General features: G+C 57.3%; 1 protein-coding gene across 1 annotated transcript in view; it reads right to left on the reverse strand.

The window, feature by feature from the left end:
* LOC115527472 (cadherin-23-like) overlaps positions 1-6,737 on the reverse strand; it is a 33,302-nt gene extending 26,565 nt beyond the window's left edge. Inside the window, exons 1-4 of the mRNA XM_032595162.1 lie at positions 6,732-6,737; positions 3,887-3,951; positions 1,977-2,214; positions 283-388 (exon numbers count right to left, since the gene is read on the reverse strand). Coding sequence (XP_032451053.1) covers positions 283-388; positions 1,977-2,214; positions 3,887-3,951; positions 6,732-6,737 — 415 coding nt within the window. The remainder of the gene's footprint in view (positions 1-282; positions 389-1,976; positions 2,215-3,886; positions 3,952-6,731) is intronic.
* Between the last annotated feature and the right edge of the window lie 8,080 nt (positions 6,738-14,817).

A 14,817-nucleotide genomic window follows, 5' to 3' on the forward strand; every position in this document is an offset into this window, starting at 1 on the left:
CCTGCAGACTGTGGTAACATCAGACGCTGGGCTGACCATGGCCTAACACCCACAGACGGATATAGCTGATCAGACACCCAGATCCTGATCCCACAGGAGGGCGATCCCTGGCTTGCGTCGCTCCAGCCAACGGGCTATGGGGCGGTCTCCTGGGTTGGCCAGGGTGCTGGGAAGCAGATGGCCAACCCCATCCTGAGAAGAGGCGTGAGTGTGCGGCCCTGCTCTGGCCCGCAGGCCCTCTTCCCTGGGCTGGGCCCTCGGTCCCACCGCACGCCTACCTACCTCCATAGCCCTCATAGACGCTGATGTCGAAGTAGCTGCCGAAGGCCGAGGCGTTGACGATGCTGTAGGTGATCTGGTTGTTGGGAGGCGAGTCTTCATCTGTCGCCTGGAATTGTGCAGACAGGGCCCGTGAGCCCTCAGGGGTCAGGGCTGGAAGAGGGCGGGTGGGAGGGGAGGGCTGGCCCCCTCCAGAGTCCCCTGCTTTGGGGGATCCGGGCCCTCCTTGTCCCTCCGTGGGAGGGTGACTCCCATGTTGGGGTGTGGAGCTGGCGTGGGGATCTAGAAGGTCAGCTGGAGACCCCGGGAAAAGGGAAGGCCGGGGCTCCCCCCGAGGACGGAGAGGCTTACCACCATATCCGGTGTGACCACCTCCTAGAGCCTTCAGTCTCAGCTTGAACGGCCCACCCACAGGGGCCCTCCCCGACCTCTGGACCAGGCAGGCCCTGTGCCGAGCCTGCCGTCCGCCCCTCCACACCCAACTGTAGCTTCTTGTTCGGTTTCTGCTGGCCTCACCCACACGGTCGGCTCCGTGTAAGCAGACGCCTTACGTTTCTTTTTTAATGTTTACTTATTTTTGAAAGAGAGACAGAGCGCCAGCAGGGGAGGGGCAGACAGAGAGGGAGACACGGAATCCGACACAGGCTCCGGGCTCTGAGCGGTCGGCCCAGAGCCCGACGCGGGGCTCGAACTCACGGACCGTGAGATCGTGACCTGAGCTGAAGTCGGATACTTAACCGACTGAGCCACCCAGGTGCCCCAGGAACCTTACATTTCTTGATTACTGCCGTGTACCTACAGCCCAGCACACGGTCGGTGTCACTGCATACGGCATGAATGCTACATGGAGGGAGAATGCACTGGAATGAGGTCAGAGATCCTTTTTCCCCATGACTCTCTTTTGGGCCTTCTTTTCAGATGTCTCTGATCCTAGAGGCCCCCAAGGCCATCCCACCACTCTGGGTGCACTGGGAGCTGAGTGGGGGAGGGCGGGCATGGTGGGTAGGTCCTGCCTTCTCTGCATCCCCCCCCACCCCCCCGCTGCCGTGCCCACCCCGGCTACCTGGCCTTCATCCCTGCCGGCTTCAGAAACCCATCCTAAATGGAGGCTCTGGGTCCTGTCACTCTGGGTGGGCACAGTGGGGAAGGCGAGTGAGGACAGGAAGGAGTCTCTGGTCAGAGTTACGATGTGTGGGGGGAATCCCACTGCAGGAGGACGGTGGGAATGTGCGGTCCTGAGTTCTGGTCCTGGCTTCACTACTCCAACTATGCCTCTGGGGACTGTGCCTCTGGGGACTGTGTCTCCCCTCCTGTCTCCCCTTCTGTGAAATGGACGGTGCCTCACGGTCTCCGGTTCCGTCCAGCTGCGGCAGTTCCCGATTCCAAGCAGCCACCAAGGGGCCCAGATAGGGGTCCTTATGCAAGATCCTGCTTGCCACCTACTAAGGGAGATGGGGAGGACATCCCTTTGCTCAATGGGGACCTGAAATTTAAGCTGACACAGATACTTGGCCCATTCGGTTACCAGGGACAGGAGGGAATGCTCAGAGGCCTGACACAAATCTGGGCCGAATTCTTTGTGGATGGCAGGTTGGGGGCTCTCGTGGCAGCTTCCGCAGGGTGGTGGTCAGGACGAGGGCACAGAGGGAAGGATGGGAGGAAGGCTGGACTGCAGGAGGCCCTGGCATCTCTCTTACCCGGAGCCGCACCAGCTGTGTGACAGAAGGCTCATTCTCTCTCAGGGCCCCCACGTAGGCATCCTTCTGGAAGGTGGGCACGTTGTCGTTGACGTCCAACACGTTGATCCTGACCCGGCCTGTGGTCTCCTCCCCACCCCCATCCCGGGCGATGACTGTCAAGGTGAAGCGTTGGATGAGCTCATAGTCCAGTCTGGCGATCAGCATGATGAGGCCTGTGTCCTTGTCCAGAGAGAACCTGCGTCAGGTAGGACAGACGGAGAGAAAGGGACCCTGGCGTAAGGCAGCTTGTAGGTAAGGCCTGTATGTACCAGCCTGTCCTTGCCCAAGGTGATAAACAGGAATGAACGGAGTCAGGAATCTGCCCTAAATAAGAAAAGCCCCACTATTTCTGATGCAGAGTGGGGTGGGAGGTGGTGGGCAGGGATCAGGACCACACGGGGCGGGGGGTGTGCGAGAGTCAGGTACGGAAAGGGAAGGAGCAGGTTAATTTCATCTAAGAGGAATCTCAGGCAGAAGGACCCTCCTCCTGTTGTGAATAGGAATTTCTGCCCACTGCAGATATTTAGATGCCAGAGAACTATCATGGTCAGAGATTCTGCCATTCCAGATGGTTTTGCACCAAAATGTTTTAAATGGGTGACAAAGCATCCAGCTTGGCAGGGGGTGGAGGGGTGGGCGGGTTGGTCGTCTCTTGGGGAATAATACCCCTGGTCTTCTGCTCAAGGGGTGAGCCTTGTGTAAGAGCCCGGGAACTGTGTCCTCGGAAGGAGCAAGGTCCAGCGAGACGGTCCCTCGACCCGCCTCCTCTCAACATCCCCTCAGGAGCCTCCCTTGAGCTGTCAGTTGACATCTGTAGGCCCAGACCTGGTCCACAGCTGCCAGCCACCGAGCCCAGAAGGTCCTGGCTCCAAGCCCAGGAAAGAAGATGGGAAGAGAACAGGAAATCCACGATGATCAGGACAAGGCACCTGAGGGTGGTGTCCCGAGGGACAGGAAATTCCTCCTGCTGCTAGTTCCTTCCTCCCATTTTGAGGCTCCGTCCAGAGTGGCAGAAAATGGCCAGATGCACCTAACAGTCCCTGTCTCTTCCTGACCATCCACACAGATCGTCAGGGCCAGTAATCCAAGCTGACAGCCACTGTCTTACGGACCCTGTTGAGTCTCCAGATGCATCAGACACTTCATTTTTAGAAGCAGACCTGCCCTCGGACTCCAGCTTGGCTTTTGATCATGTTAAAAACGAGAGGGCTTCCCTTTCAGCTTAACTGCAGACATGGGAGAGAGAGGCCCGGAACCACGGTGGGTGACAGGGCAGGGCTGGCACAGGTCAGGTGGTGAGGTAAGCCACCCACCCAGCGGCCGAGGCATGTTGAGAGCCCCGTCCTGCTGGAGGCCGTGCATCCTGGTGGCGAAGACCACAGGCAGAGGCCTGGCCCTCGAGCTCACCAGCTGTGTGACTTTGGGCAGGGGACTCAGCCTCTCTGGGTTTCCTCGTCTGTAAAGCGCGGGTGGTAACAGTGCCTAGCACTGAGCTCCTCCAGCACTTGAGGGGATGACGCCAGGTAATGCGTGTGCAGAGGGCCTGATGCACGGGCCGGGGTCCTAAATGCTGGCTGCTGCTACGGCAATCGCTTGCTGCGCCGTCCCTGGTGTTTCAAAGCTTCTTCATTCCCCAGGCTAAAGGCTGTCTTTTGGATGTCAGAGAAACTACACCCCAAGAGAGGTTAGAGGACCTGACTGAGACTGTGCCACAGCCGGGGTCAAACCAGCAACGGTGCCCGTGGGTTCTGACTCCTCGCTCAGTGCTCTAGCCACGGGGGCACGGCACCCTCCCTGGGCACTGAGAAGTTTCCTGAACCTCACGAGTAGCAGAGTGCCACCGCTGAGGGGCGGGGGCTGGGTCTCACCGGTCAGGGTCATCGCTGAAGAAGTAGTTGACTTCCCCGAAGGTGCCCACGTCATTGTCTGTTGCCTGCAAAGGGGAGAAGGGGAAGTCGTTACTGCCAGACCCGGCGGACCTCCTGATGTTACCAGGAAATGTCCACAGCGAACCCACGGTCGTCCCACACGACTCCTCGGGCTGCATTTTCTAGAGGTGCGTTGTTCAATACGGTTGCCACCAGTCGCCAACGGCTATTGACATGAACACTGGAGAGCACGGTTCTGGGGGAGCAGCAAGTGTTCTGAGTGGGAGTTGCCTGCTCTGCCACGGCCACGGGCACCGGGCCGCGAGAGGCCCTTGACCGCAGTGGGGGCCTATCTGAATCTTTCTCTGGGATTCTTCTGGCTATCGCTGGGGCTGGACGCTTCCTTCCGGGGCACTGAAGCCCAAACACTACGGACTGAGAGCTGCTGGGATGCGTAGGGGGGACGAAGGTGTTCCCAGAGGAGAGCTAGGAGGAGAGGGGCAGAAGCTTAGCGTTCTAGAGTCCTGACCCTGACATCCCTTCCCTTTGACTCAGTCTGTGAGTCCAACAAGACCTCTTTCACGCAGTCTGGTCCAACTGGGCTTCTGCCACTTGCAGTCGGAAGAGACTGGAGGGAGAGACGCCTGCCTTATGCTGATGACGGTGGCAGTGATGGTGACCACTGCCAGCCTGTCCTGTTGTCACGCCTTTTACATTTTCGAAGACCTCATTTTATGCTCACAACCGTCCCCCATGATGAGGAAGACAGAGGTTTCTACCCAGTTCACAGATCACAAAACTGAGGCCCAGTCCCCAGCGAGGCCCTGTGTATTCCTGTCACTGTTCTAGGTCATGAGCAGGTTATAGGCAAAGTGGGGCAGAAACAGGGATCCCCACTCCCAGCCTGGGGATCCATCCTTTCGGCCACCCCCGTGCGGCCCCTCTCCATCTCCTCCCTTCTCTAGGATGACAGTGCTTCTAGCAGAGGTTTGGTTTCTGTGGCTGAGACTTCTGGTCCTGCATTGTCCCTGGCATGGTTGCAGCCCACAGTATAGGTTAAATGACACCATTCATTCATCCCTTGTTAAGCATTCACCGTGTGCCAGGCACGGTGACCCTGCTTGGAGTCACTCAGGCTACTCACTGCCCTGGAGCTGCCCCCAGATGCCAGGAGGACAAGGCCTTGGGCTGACCCTAGGGTCACGTGCTTCACTCTCAGGGCTTCTCTCTAAGATTGTGATTGGCTTTCCGCTAATAGAAACTTTCGTTTCAATGCTTTTATTTTGGGGCGTCATGGAGGCCTAATTGACAAATAAAATGGTAATGTAGTTGAAGCGTACAGCGTGATGATTTGATATCCGTGTACGTTGTGCAGGGATGCCCCCGCTGAGTTAATTAACGCATCCGTCACCTCGCTTCTATACCTTTTCAAATCTTTCTCGGCAAGAACGCTGAAGCTGTACTCTCTTAGCGAATTTCGATTCTACAATACGGTGTTGTAAACTATAATCACCATGTTGTTTTACATTAGAGCCTTGGACCTCATTCATCTTCTGGGTGCGAGTTTGTACCCTTTTACCAACCTCTATTCCCCCCACCCTCAATATCTTCGTACTAAGTATTTTTTGAGGTTCTTTTCTTTTTTTTTATTTAAAAAAAATTTTTTTTTCAACGTTTATTTATTTTTTGGGACAGAGAGAGACAGAGCATGAACGGGGGAGGGGCAGAGAGAGAGGGAGACACAGAATCGGAAACATGCTCCAGGCTCTGAGCCATCAGCCCAGAGCCCGACGCGGGGCTCGAACTCACGGACCGCGAGATCGTGACCTGGCTGAAGTCGGACGCTTAACCGACTGCGCCACCCAGGCGCCCCTTGAGGTTCTTTTCAAGTTCCTACATCCTTGGGGCACCTCGGTGGCTCATTGGGCTAAGCGTCCGACTCCTGATCTCAGCTCAGGTTATGATCTCACGGTTTGTGGGTTTGAGCTCTGCATTGGGCTCTGTGCTGGCAGTGTAGAGCCTGTTTGGGATTCTCTCTCTCTCTCTCTCTCTCTCTCTCTCTCTCTCCCCCCCCCCCAATTCTCTCTGCCCCTCCCCTGCTCACTCACTCTCTTTCTCTCAAAAAAATAAATTAATTAAAAAAAATAAAGTTCTTAGATTCTTTGAAGTCTATTAAATTCCATGTTCTATACAATAAACCCGAATTTTTAAAAACAAATTTTTTTTCAACGTTTATTTTTGGGACAGAGAGAGACAGAGCATGAATGGGGGAGGGGCAGAGAGAGAGGGAGACACAGAATCGGAAACAGGCTCCAGGCTCTGGGCCATCAGCCCAGAGCCTGACGCGGGGCTCGAACTCATGGACCGCGAGATTGTGACCTGGCTGAAGTCGGACGCTTAACCGACTGCGCCACCCAGGTGCCCCTAAACCCGAATTTTTGAGAAACATTTGTGTTTAGTATCCTTAGCTCAGGAAGGCAGGTAAGTAAATAGTATGTTTCTATACCAAATGATTCAAGTGAAAAAAAATGTTTGTACCCAAGGGGTTCAGATCTTAGTCACCCCCCAAAAACCGTCCACAGAACGAAGCCATTTCTGGGACTGTGCTCAGCCTACTTGCACAGGACTGCCTCTTGTGCCCAGATTCCCATTCAATGTCTCCACCACTCGCGTCCCAGCAGACTGTGTGTGGACTTCCCCCGGGGCAGGCTCCGAGGACACAGCTTCTTAGGGACGCATGTCGGATAGGTGACGAGGAGGACGCTGAGCGCTGTAACACCCTCCTACCCAGGACCGATTGCCCGACAGACCCTCCCCGGAGCCCTGAGCCACTGCTCACAATTACCGCCATGCCCTTCGCTTCTGTGTGTCACTGCTTCTAAGTCAAGAGGAGAGCTTGCTCTCAGAGGAACCTGCAGCTGGAGGTTCCAGGGAGAGGAGACAAAGCTCCTCAGAATTAGCCTCTCTCCTCCCCACCCCAGGGGCCAGAAGAGAAGGGGGGAAGGAGCCCCTAAGCGCCCTTTCGTTTCACTAATAATCACCATGTGTGGTATGGCTACACTATGGTAAGAGTGGCTTGGTCTGGGGGACCCTTGGTAAGGGGGCAGTGTGGTGGAGAGACCCCAGTTCTAGGCCAGTGTCGATAGCCCAGGTCACTGTGTGACCGAACACCACCCCCTGCAGGCCTCAGCATCCTCATACGTCAAAGGAAAGGGTTTGGGGGAACAACACAGGCAGAGCCGCGTCTCCCGGGCTCACCTCCCAGCATAGACAGTGCCTGGCACAGAGCGATGCTTCATAAATGCTTGGAAGGGAATGGACAATTTCTAGTAAGAAAGGGGAGGGAAGCAAGAGAGGGGGAGTGGAGAGGGAGCAAAGCCAAGGAGGAGAGAGGATTCGAAGCGGAGGGGGCAGAAACAGCCGAAGAAGGGGACGGGGACCAGAGAGAGCAGCTAGGAGGTGTGGAGGAGATCAGGAGGAGAGGAAGAGAGCGCTGACCGTGCAGGAAGTGAGGGGCACAATCAAACCATGGGTGGGGGGGTAAAATACACAAACATTAAAAAAAAAAAAGGGGGGGTGTGCCTGGGTAGCTCAGTTGGTTAAGCGCCTGACTTCGGCTCAGGTCATGATCTCACGGTCTGTGAGTTCGAGCCCCGCGTCGGGCTCTGTGCTGACAGCTCAGAGCCTGGAGCCTGTTTCAGATTCTGTGTCTCCCTCTCTCTGACCCTGCCCCGTTCATGCTCTGTTTCTCTCTGTCTCAAAAATAAACATTAAAAAAAACAACAAACAAACCATGGGAGGGGTTCCTGGCCCCGGGACAAAGCCCTTCATATCGGGGTGCACTATGGAACCACACTCAGACTCTCAGGGCAGGAAGGATCCCTGAGGTCCCCTTGTCTAGGCCCTTTCACCCTGGGGCCCAGAGCAGCTGAGGCCCAGGGAAATGAGGTAACAAGATGGGATGGTCTTCTCTTCCCGGGCAGACGCTGGCCTCCAACCTCCCACCCCCTCCCCCACTCCCTCCCCCCGGGGGACTAGGCACAGCCATGGGTCCTACAGTGACCCCTTTCCCCTGGGGCCTCTCGCTGCCCGCCCCAGCCGCTGATGCTGACCAGGGAAGATTTGTGAGTCCTTTAGTGCCACCGTCTAATGACCGTATGAAATATGCATGTCCGGTGAAGAGGAGAGGGAGAACTTTCATTTTTCAGATGCACGAAGCAGAATAAGAGGATGAAAAGCTGCCTCTGTGGCCCTGCCAGGGTGGGGGCAGCTAGCACCAACACAGGGGGCCTCTCGGTGCACTCGGGACAGGGCCAGCCGCAGGGGGACTCTGTGCAAGGGCTCTCACAGAGCGAGGGCTCTGTGCCTGGGAGGAGGCAGCAAATCTGATCACCCGGCGGCCTTGCCAGAGGCCCTCCTGGGTCCCCCGGTGTCCTCAGGGGACACACACGGGTGGCCCCGCCCTCTGGATGTTGCCGCCGGCTCAAGCCTCATCACTGAGCCAGGCTAGCCCAAGTGCAGCTCTGGGCCAGACTGGTGCAGCCCGTTTGCTCCCTTTGCCGGGACCGTTTCCTTCCTCTCCCGCCTGGCTCACCCACCTCTGTCCTCCTGGGTTCCCTAAGGCTGGGTTAGGGCTCGGCCCTTCGGGAAACACTCGAAGCTCTGAAGGTGCCGTGGAGGACGTGCTGGGGTCACGGGGCCTGGACGGGAGGGCTCATGATCTCTGTCACCTACAGCAACATCTGCATCCACACCACCACAACATGCGGTCACACACACGTGTATAATTCTGGCCGCAGCCCTAGGAGCTAGGTACAACCCCCTGCTCCCCGCCTTTACCCAACGAGGAAGCAGACAGGGTTCTAAGCGGGTAACTTGCCCAAGATCTCACGGCTGGTAAGTGGCAGAGCTGGCCTCCAAATCCCTCTGGGTTTAAGACCGTCCAGCACCTTGATGGGTAGGCAACCCCCCGAGTCTGTCCTGCGGAAGCCAGGGGGCGGCTCAGCCGTGCGAGCTGGTCCAGTGGAGGGCGCTGCTGGGGCCTGCACCTGCCCCCCCCACATCCCGCCCCACTCGGCTTCTCCTGCGCTTTTCACACAACCTCCTTCCCCAGGCGTGCTGCGTGCCTGAGCACCTGAAAGGGTCAACGGACGAATCCAGGGCCAAACAGACAGCGACCCTTGAGCCCACTTTAGGAAGGAGTGGTTGGGCGGTGACTAGGGTCTGTGCACAGAGGACACACGTCCTCCTCATGCCATGAACACCATCCCATCTGCCATGTTCCAGGAGTGCGTACGTCCATCTTCCTGCAGGGTGACGTCCGGGGTCTCACAGGCCAGTCAGACGGCTTCGGGGATGGGGGAAGGGGATGGCCCAGCCGGCCAGGCTGGGTGGCTCTCATACTGTCCCTGGCAATTCTGGGAAATGCCAAACCAGGGTTCCAGGCGGGCACTTCAGCTGTGCTGCAGGTCTCCCCTCGGGGGCCTCTAGGTCCCCGCCACTGTCCCTCAGGGCGTGAATCTTACCCATAGGTACTAGTACACTCTCTTGCTCACCAAGACTGCCAGAAGAGGCCCAGGGGCCAGAAGTCAAAGGCAACGGCTACAATGATTTTCCCCTGCTCAAAAACCTTCGATGGCTCCCTACTGTTGCTGAAGTCAATCCAGACCAGCAGCCTGGTGTCAAGGCCCGACTGGCTTTGGCAGGCTTGTATCCACCTCTCCGTGATGCATCCGGACGGTTCTCTTACCGCCTTCTGGAACTGCCATCCAGACTCCAGCCCGTCCCTCAGGACCAACTCCAAGTGCCCCCTCACTTACGGAGCTCCCTGACTGCTCACTGCTCTCGATCTAAGGCCGTACCTGTTTTGGGAGATGCGGTACACCCTGGCATTTTTGAAAACTACCTGCGTGTGCCCCACTTCCGCTCCTTGACAGAGAAGTCTGTATCTAACTCGTTTTCGGATCCTCAGTTGCGTCCAGCACAGGGATTCAGATCTTTGCCGAAGTTCGTAAAATCTGGGATTTCCACTGCCAACCACTGAGGGCTGGCGTGACCTTCATTCAGGGTGGGGGGGGGGTGCTGATGCCTTCCATCAGCAGATACCACGGTGGGCAGTGGGCAGCCAGAGCGGGGCCGATCAGGTTGCCCAGGGGGTGCAGGGGGTTGCAGCTGGAGTTTCTAAAGCCCCTCCAAGGAGTCCCTCAAGCTCTGACGTCTGGCCTGAGCTCTGCAGGCTGAGTGGGGGTCTCACCAAATGGCCCAGGTAGTCAGCCTGCCAGGGCATGCGCAGAGCAGGTGGGAAAGAGCAGAGTGGGTCTAGAGGGACAGGTGGAGGACGCCTGGCACACCACGGAAAGAACCTTTGTGAAGACAGTGACCAGATACTCTCGGTCATGTATTCACTAAATATTTTCTGGGTTCTTCCAGTGTGCCAGCTACTGGACCAGGCACCGGAGTCACAGCTAAAAGTATGCCGACATCCTGGCTGGCACGTGACTTACAGTCGGGAGCGGGGAGAAGACAAGAACACAGGGGAGAAATAACTAAGGAATAGAATTTCAGACAGCGGTCACGACTGTGAGGAAAACAAAGCAGAAAAGGATCTAGTAGGTGTTGGGGTTGCTATTTTAGACTGATGAGTCCTGGGAGAGACCTCCTTGGCCAGGTGTATTTGGGTCTACGGGGCAGCCACTGGCTGGACACTGGGAAGCCCTGGGAGCTCCTGGGGAAGGACCCTACTGCCGGCACCAGCCTCCTCCAGTGCAAGCGCGTGCAGCCCGGGGACAGGGGCCTGCGGGTCAGCCGCTGTCCCTGCCGATGGCACATGGAGACAGGGTGCGGCTGGGACTGGCTGTTGTCCAGAGCCTGATTGATAAGGCGTCTACACTGATTCTCCCCAACACTGGCATTACCAGCAAAACTAATTCCCTCATTTGGGCCTTTATAATTGCATCGCGAGTGCTTATTTCCGTGATGGACAATGCCGGCAGAAGTGTAATTTTCTTCTGCTGACAAAAAGGAAAAAAAAAATAAATACGCATGGTGGGGGAAATTCCAAAGGTTAAGACAAGGTGAGCCTGCAGTGGGGGGAGAGCCAAATTCCCAGATCGGCCGGGCCCGAGTCACAAATGCCCATCTTGGCCCCGGCTACGGGGCAGGGGGAAGCTAAGATGCTGCCCCTTGCCATCTCCCTTGGAGCACAAACTCTGTGCTATGCACCGTGGCATTTCCCCCACCTTATTTCATTCCATCTTCCTGACGGCTCTGCCCTGGCGGTGGTGGGACCGGCACCAGCATTATCCCCATTTTACAGATGGAACGGAGGCTCAGAGAGGTCAGTCAACTTGTTCAAGGTCAAATGGCCACAGTACCAGATAGGATCTCACCTGTGCTCTGGTGTGCTATTAACCACTCCCCTCCCCTGCTGTGCCTGCTGATGGAGCTGGGGGAGAGGGGTCGTCTTGCCGTTCGAGGGCTCAGCCATAGGATCCAGAGTGCTCCTACCAGGTCACTGTCCTTGCCCTCTAGAAGCTAGATGAATCCCCACAGCAGTCTCCTTCTTGCCTTAATGGTCCTACCGCAGCCTCTGCCTAGAAGGGGTAGGTTCCAGCACCCCTGGCCGTGCCCATCGGCAGAGGAAGCAGGGGTCTCTGGCTGCGGTTTCCTAGGATGCAGGCCCTCAGCCAAGGCCCCTGGCCCTCAAATAAGGTCCCCCCACTTCTGCCCAAGCTTGGTCTTGGTATGTGTAGGTGACTCAGGACCTAGACTGGGAGACACTGTCACCCACCGAAGGCCAGGGCAGCCCGGTTGGCTGTAGGCACCCTTCCCAACCCACCCAGGGCTCTCCACCTGGCACCTTCTGGATACAGCTCTCCCTTCAACACGTATGCCAATTGTATGCCATCGGCCCTGCCCAGCCTGGCTCATCACAACACTTCATGGCCACTCTCGGCACCCACTATTTCGCAAGCGGTCAGGTCCTCCCCTCTCCCAGCCCCCCCCCCAAGGGCCCCCTTGTGACCCAGACTATTTTCACAACGAGTAGTCACCATCTCCCACCCTCTTCCATTCATTTGCTCTGGACCAAGGGCCTCCCTTGTCGACACACTGTCCCCCTATATCCCTGCACCTCACTGCTGTCCCTCTTACTAGCCTTGCAGAGACCCATCGCTGACGCTGGGCCTTACGCCCCAAGCTGCTCCTTCCTGCCCTGGCCTTTCCCTGGGTCTTCCTCTGAACTGCCACCCCCTGGGTGCTGCTGTTCTCTGATAGTGCTGATCCCTCCCTGGGGACAGATGCCCTTGTCTCTCGTGGTTTCAAACAGCCACGACTCTTCTCTACAGCCTCAGAGTCCTGTCCTTGTATCTTCTCTCTTCCCGTGTCCTCACTCTTCCCTCCCTCTCCCTCTACACACTCACACACACACACTCTCTTTCTCTCTCTCTCTCGTGTGCACACGCGTGCGTTTTCTCCTTTTTCCTTTCTCTATGGCTCAGGCAGCCCCTAGTACATTCCTGTACTCCCACCTCCCATGGAAATCTTCTCTCTGCCTGGCTCAGGTAGACCCCATCCCGCTACACAATCTCACACACACACACACGCACACGCTCGCATTCACCCTCCGTCTCAGGCCCCACCCCACCCCTGATTACAACCCCTGTGGCCCCTCCACACCCCTTCTCATCCACCTGTGTGCCCTTCCCTGCAGGCTGGCAGCTGGCAGGCCCTCACTCAATCATTCCCCACTAGCGCCCGCACCCCTGTCACGCATGCTTGCCCAGACACCCTGCACGGGGCTTCCGCTCTGAAGCAAGGCGGGCCCAGCTGCCTCCCCAGCAGCCCCGGGTCCCGGCAATGGTGGCAGGCAGCGGGTGCCAGCGAGCAGTTCTGCTCCCGTGCACAGATCTGCAGAGAAGGGCACACGGTACAATTTGTTCAGGAAACAATAGCAATGTTTGACATGTCATAAGGATTGATGGAGCAGAAATTTACATGGGAGAATGCATTTTTAAAGAGCTCCACAGAGCCCCGGCGCTTTGCTGGTAATGCTTTCCACATTCATCATTTGCTGAGCCTCTCTGAATAACTCCTTAAACTATGGGAGATTAACTGCACTCTGGCAAGCGCAGAGAAGCTGGTGTGGCCGGTGAGAGCAGGAGGGACTCCGCAGAAGGAACCTGGTAGCCGAGAGGCTGGGTGACCTCCACTTGGCCAGATCAGGCCCATGAGGCCCGGTCCCCTCCCGTGTTCCCGCACTCCCTCCCATGGTGCTCTGCGAGAGGATCTCTGCTTCTTCCTAAGACACGAGGCAGAAGCCAACGGCCGGGAAATACTTAGTCTGCCCCACACTTCCGGGGCAATGCTGGGTGTGTCAGGTGCCCTCATCATTGATGGGTGGGCGCATGGCAGGTGTTAGGTGGGCATAAGGGTTTGGCTGGAAGCTGCTGGTCGAGCACCTTCGCGGGGGTCCTGGCCAGGGGAATGGACACACTCCTGGGAGGGGAGGAAATAGTAGTAGCTGTAAGGAAAATGGCATATAGGGGATAAGAAGGGAGTGTTCCAGACGGGCAGTGGTACCAGGGAGTGCACAACGGGGTGCAGGAGAGATCACCGTGACCCTGTGGATCCTAGGAAGAAAAATATACTCAGGAAAGCTCCTGGGTCCTGCTCTCGGCTTTCCGGGCATGTAGGAGACCTTAGGACAAGAGGGTGCCACTGGAGAGTCTGGGGCTGGGGACAGAGGCTCAGAGCCCATGGGAAGGTGGAGTCACCGAGTTGGGGGAAGCAATTACAAAAGGGTAGGGACCCAGCTGGTGGTGGGGCTGCGGAGAGAGGGAAGGGGGCCCCTCCTCCCTCATGTCCCATTATGGATCGGGGATGGACAGTCACCATTGCATCACCCATGCCCATGGCAGACTAAATCATCATGGTTTGAGTGCAGAAAAGTCCTCAGGATCTCTCAACCCTGTCTTCCCTCCAGCCACCAACAGCTAATTGTCGTGCAAGTTGTGTTAAAGCCTCTTTGCTAACCCCGCTGGACTCTCTGCTCCTTGAGGGTCAGAACGTCCGTCTCCTTGGGACTGGGACGCACAGCACAAGACCAGGCACTGAGAGCCTCGGAAAGGATTTGGGCTAAGTGTGGGATCACGACAATGCCGACAAAATGGCAGAGTGCCCTAACCACGCAGCTGCGGGACCTGCATAAGACGCTGGGCTGCATGCCTCCTGACCCATCTGCCCGCTTCTGCTCTGGTATCCGCAGCCCAGCCTCCATCAAAGCCAGGCTGATGCCTTGAGACGCCACTGGCCAGCTCAGAAGGCTCCCTGGGCGTTTCGGATCCAAGCTGCCTGCCATGACCCCTGAGGCGGGCCAGCCTCTGCGGCCGCTGACCTCCTCTCCGAGCCATCCCTGGATCACGCCGCTCTCGCCGCTCAGTCTTCAGGCTTCTGACAGGACAGGCTTGCTCCTGCCTCACAACCCTTGCACTACGTTCCCTGGGCTAATAGTGCTCCTTCTCCCTGCTGGGGGCTCAGCTCCCAGGACCCACTTATATTTGTAAAGCCTCACCCGGCTGCCCACTGGCCGCCGCATGGGCTAAGAGCCGAGACGGTCACAGCGATCAGTGGTGGTGAGAGGCAAAGGGCTTGGACTGGGCGGGGGTGGGGGGCGGTCAGGGCTGTGCTGGGAACTGGCCGGACTCCGCTGGAGCAGACAGGCCTTGCTCGTGGCTGGACATGGTGGGGAGAGGGCCCGGTTTCAGCAGGAACATCTGGGTGAACGCTCACTGGCTACCTCCTCCCACAGACTGTAAGCTTTAGGAGGGCAGGCATGGTCTTGCTTCCCATAGATCACCAGCCCCCAACCAGTGGAACGCACACAGGAGACCCTCCACAAAGAGGAGCTGAATGAAAGAACGAATGAAAAGATT

This window comes from Lynx canadensis, chromosome D2, assembly GCF_007474595.2.
Source record: "Lynx canadensis isolate LIC74 chromosome D2, mLynCan4.pri.v2, whole genome shotgun sequence".
NCBI classification, from domain to species: domain Eukaryota; kingdom Metazoa; phylum Chordata; class Mammalia; order Carnivora; family Felidae; genus Lynx; species Lynx canadensis.